Source organism: Sprattus sprattus, assembly GCF_963457725.1.
Source record: "Sprattus sprattus genome assembly, chromosome: 3".
Classification (NCBI taxonomy): domain Eukaryota; kingdom Metazoa; phylum Chordata; class Actinopteri; order Clupeiformes; family Clupeidae; genus Sprattus; species Sprattus sprattus.
Window position 1 is genome coordinate 12162316 of NC_137922.1, and position 2463 is coordinate 12164778.

The 2463-nt window shown below is 39.9% G+C and overlaps 1 protein-coding gene across 1 annotated transcript in view; it reads left to right on the plus strand.

Moving 5' to 3' along the window:
• The window catches only part of tm9sf2 (transmembrane 9 superfamily member 2), a 20073-nt gene extending 18580 nt beyond the window's left edge, over positions 1 to 1493 (plus strand). Inside the window, exon 17 of the mRNA XM_080836003.1 lies at positions 691 to 1493. Within this exon, the coding sequence (XP_080692129.1) occupies positions 691 to 758 (68 nt within the window). The 3' untranslated portion in view covers positions 759 to 1493. The remainder of the gene's footprint in view (positions 1 to 690) is intronic.
• Positions 1494 to 2463: the final 970 nt, after the last annotated feature.

The following is a 2463-nucleotide window of genomic DNA, read 5'->3' on the forward strand; positions in this document are numbered from 1 at the left end:
ATGAGATGGGTTCTTCGAAAGAAACTGTAAAGCCTCCTCCTCTGTCTAAATACTCTCAAGAATGATTTTGAGGCCTCTTACTAACTCTCTAAAACTCTCCCCCACAACTTCATCTGTGTGGTTGTCACTGGCATGAATCGACGTGAGTGCTGTAGACCATTACAGCGCTGTTAACGTTTGTTATAGTGCACTACCTTGTGTCTCTGGATTTTATAGAGGAGTAATAAGGAGAGGAATTTTTTTTTTTAATTCTTTATTTTTCCACTCCAGTGTCTTCCGCCAAAGATAGTTACTTCACAAAAATTGCGCCGTTGACACTCAACAAAGGAGCAATGACAAACAAATTTTATATGTTTTATTGTCATAGTGTTATTGAGTTTTATGTTATTTTTTGGTATATGTTATGTATATGTATGTCGTCGACTGCGTAGATGAATGATGCTTGCCAAGTCGTAAGAATTTTGCTGTGTTGAAGCAATTTGGTACATGCAATAATAAACACACTTTGACTTTGACTTTGAAATGCACTATGCTCTTAGTGGAGGGATGGTGCAGTGATTAGTCAGAAGTTAATGAGAAATTAAAAAAATGAAGTTATGAGAAATAATAGCACACTTTTCAATCACATTATTAAGGTGAAACAAACTATTATCTCATGCGTGTTTTTTTTTCTTCCCCCCTCTTGTGCAGGAACAATTGGATTCTTTGCATGCTTCTGGTTCGTCACCAAGATCTATAGTGTGGTGAAGGTGGACTGAGCGTCATGGACATCAGATGAGACTCTTGTTTCTTTTCCGCCCTCTTTGCCACACTGGTCACACCGGTCACTCCGTCTGGACAGAGAGAAGGAGAGCGAGAGAGAGAGAATGTGAGAGAAAGGGGATCTTGTGCGCTGTTTAAAGACTGCCCTTCGCTTTGCAACCCTGACTTAATTAGGCCAGCATCATCCTACCGACACATGAGTTTTATGACATGAGTGAGTGTACGTACTGTGAGTTTGTAGGTACAGTCATTTGTGTTAGAGTGTGTGTGTGTGTGTGTGTGTGTGTGTGTGTGTGTGTGTGTGTGTGAGAGTGTGGCTGCATGTTAGTGTGTGTGGCTGCATGTGTGTGTGTGTGTGTGTGTGGCTGCATACCTCAACTTGTAGTATGCATATGACACTAGTTTTGCAGATCATCAGTAGGTTCACATTTTGTCAATATAAACACATTCACAAACATGCAGACACAGACAAACACAAGGCAATATACTATACTAATAAGCCCTTTTGTGTTACATGATAGTGGGCTGAAGAAGGAGATTGTAAACTGCGATGGTAACATTTGTACATACCGCTTTCATTTTGCTAACATTTAAAAGAGAAATTACAATGCATCTAGCATCAACGTAGTCACTTAAGTTAACCAACACAAGAGGCGTCAGAACCTTGATTGTAAATAACTTTTCTTATGCTGAGAAACTGGGATGAGCTCGACCTGGGTACTGTTTGGTATAAAAAAAGAAGAAAAGATGGGGAGGGGTGGGGGGGGGGGGTGGGAGTTTGATGTGTGATTCGTTCTTCGAGGGAGCTTGAGTCGAGTTGTTGGTGTGTTTTGTTTTGGTCTTTTCCATCCTTTTCTTTCTTTGGCGTTTTTAATTCTGTTCTGTCCTTCATTCCCTGTGGAAAGACAAGGTCGTCGAGTGTTTATTAATCGACTGAGCCACTGGTGTTTATTGACCTTTATTTACTACCTTTTTTTTTTATATTTGTTTTCATCTTCTCTTTGTTTTGTCGCCTCAACACTCTTCTGTGCCTCATTCAAACGGTAAAGCAGTCTCCATGTCAGTTTGTTTCTCATTCTTACCCAAAACCCCTCTCTAGTCAGGAGGGACCAGAAGTGAAGAAGGCCTCCATCCATGTGTGAAGAAAGCAGGAGTGTTTTTTTCTGTTGTTGTTGACTGTGTGGTATACATACATACATACATACATACATGCATAAATTATGATGGCCTATCAACTTTGGCTTTTTTGTTTTTTTTCCTCATCATCACTGATTTTTCAAATATACCATGGGATTGCAAATACAACAAAACAACTTGAAATCCGTAGAAAAATAAAACCAAATGTTCTGTCCAAAACGTTTTGCTTGTCTGTGTTGAAGTGTTAAGAAGGAGTGGGGTGAGATTACGTTGAATTTAGAATGACATTAGCAACATGTAAGGTTAGCACTACACAATAAACTCCTGGGGTAAAGCACCGTGGTCGGAATTTACTGATGTTGGCAGAACACCTGCCAATTTCAAAATGATGGTATGCTTGCAGTTATCAGTGAAGGCCAGAAGAGGGCGCCTTTACGGTTTCTGAGAGTGAGAGGTTGTACACAAGAAAGACTTTGGCCTAAATACACTGAGAGGAGTTGGTACTATGATTCCAATAAGACACACCAAGTCTGCGGTAAAAAAACAGACAAAATAGAAACAACT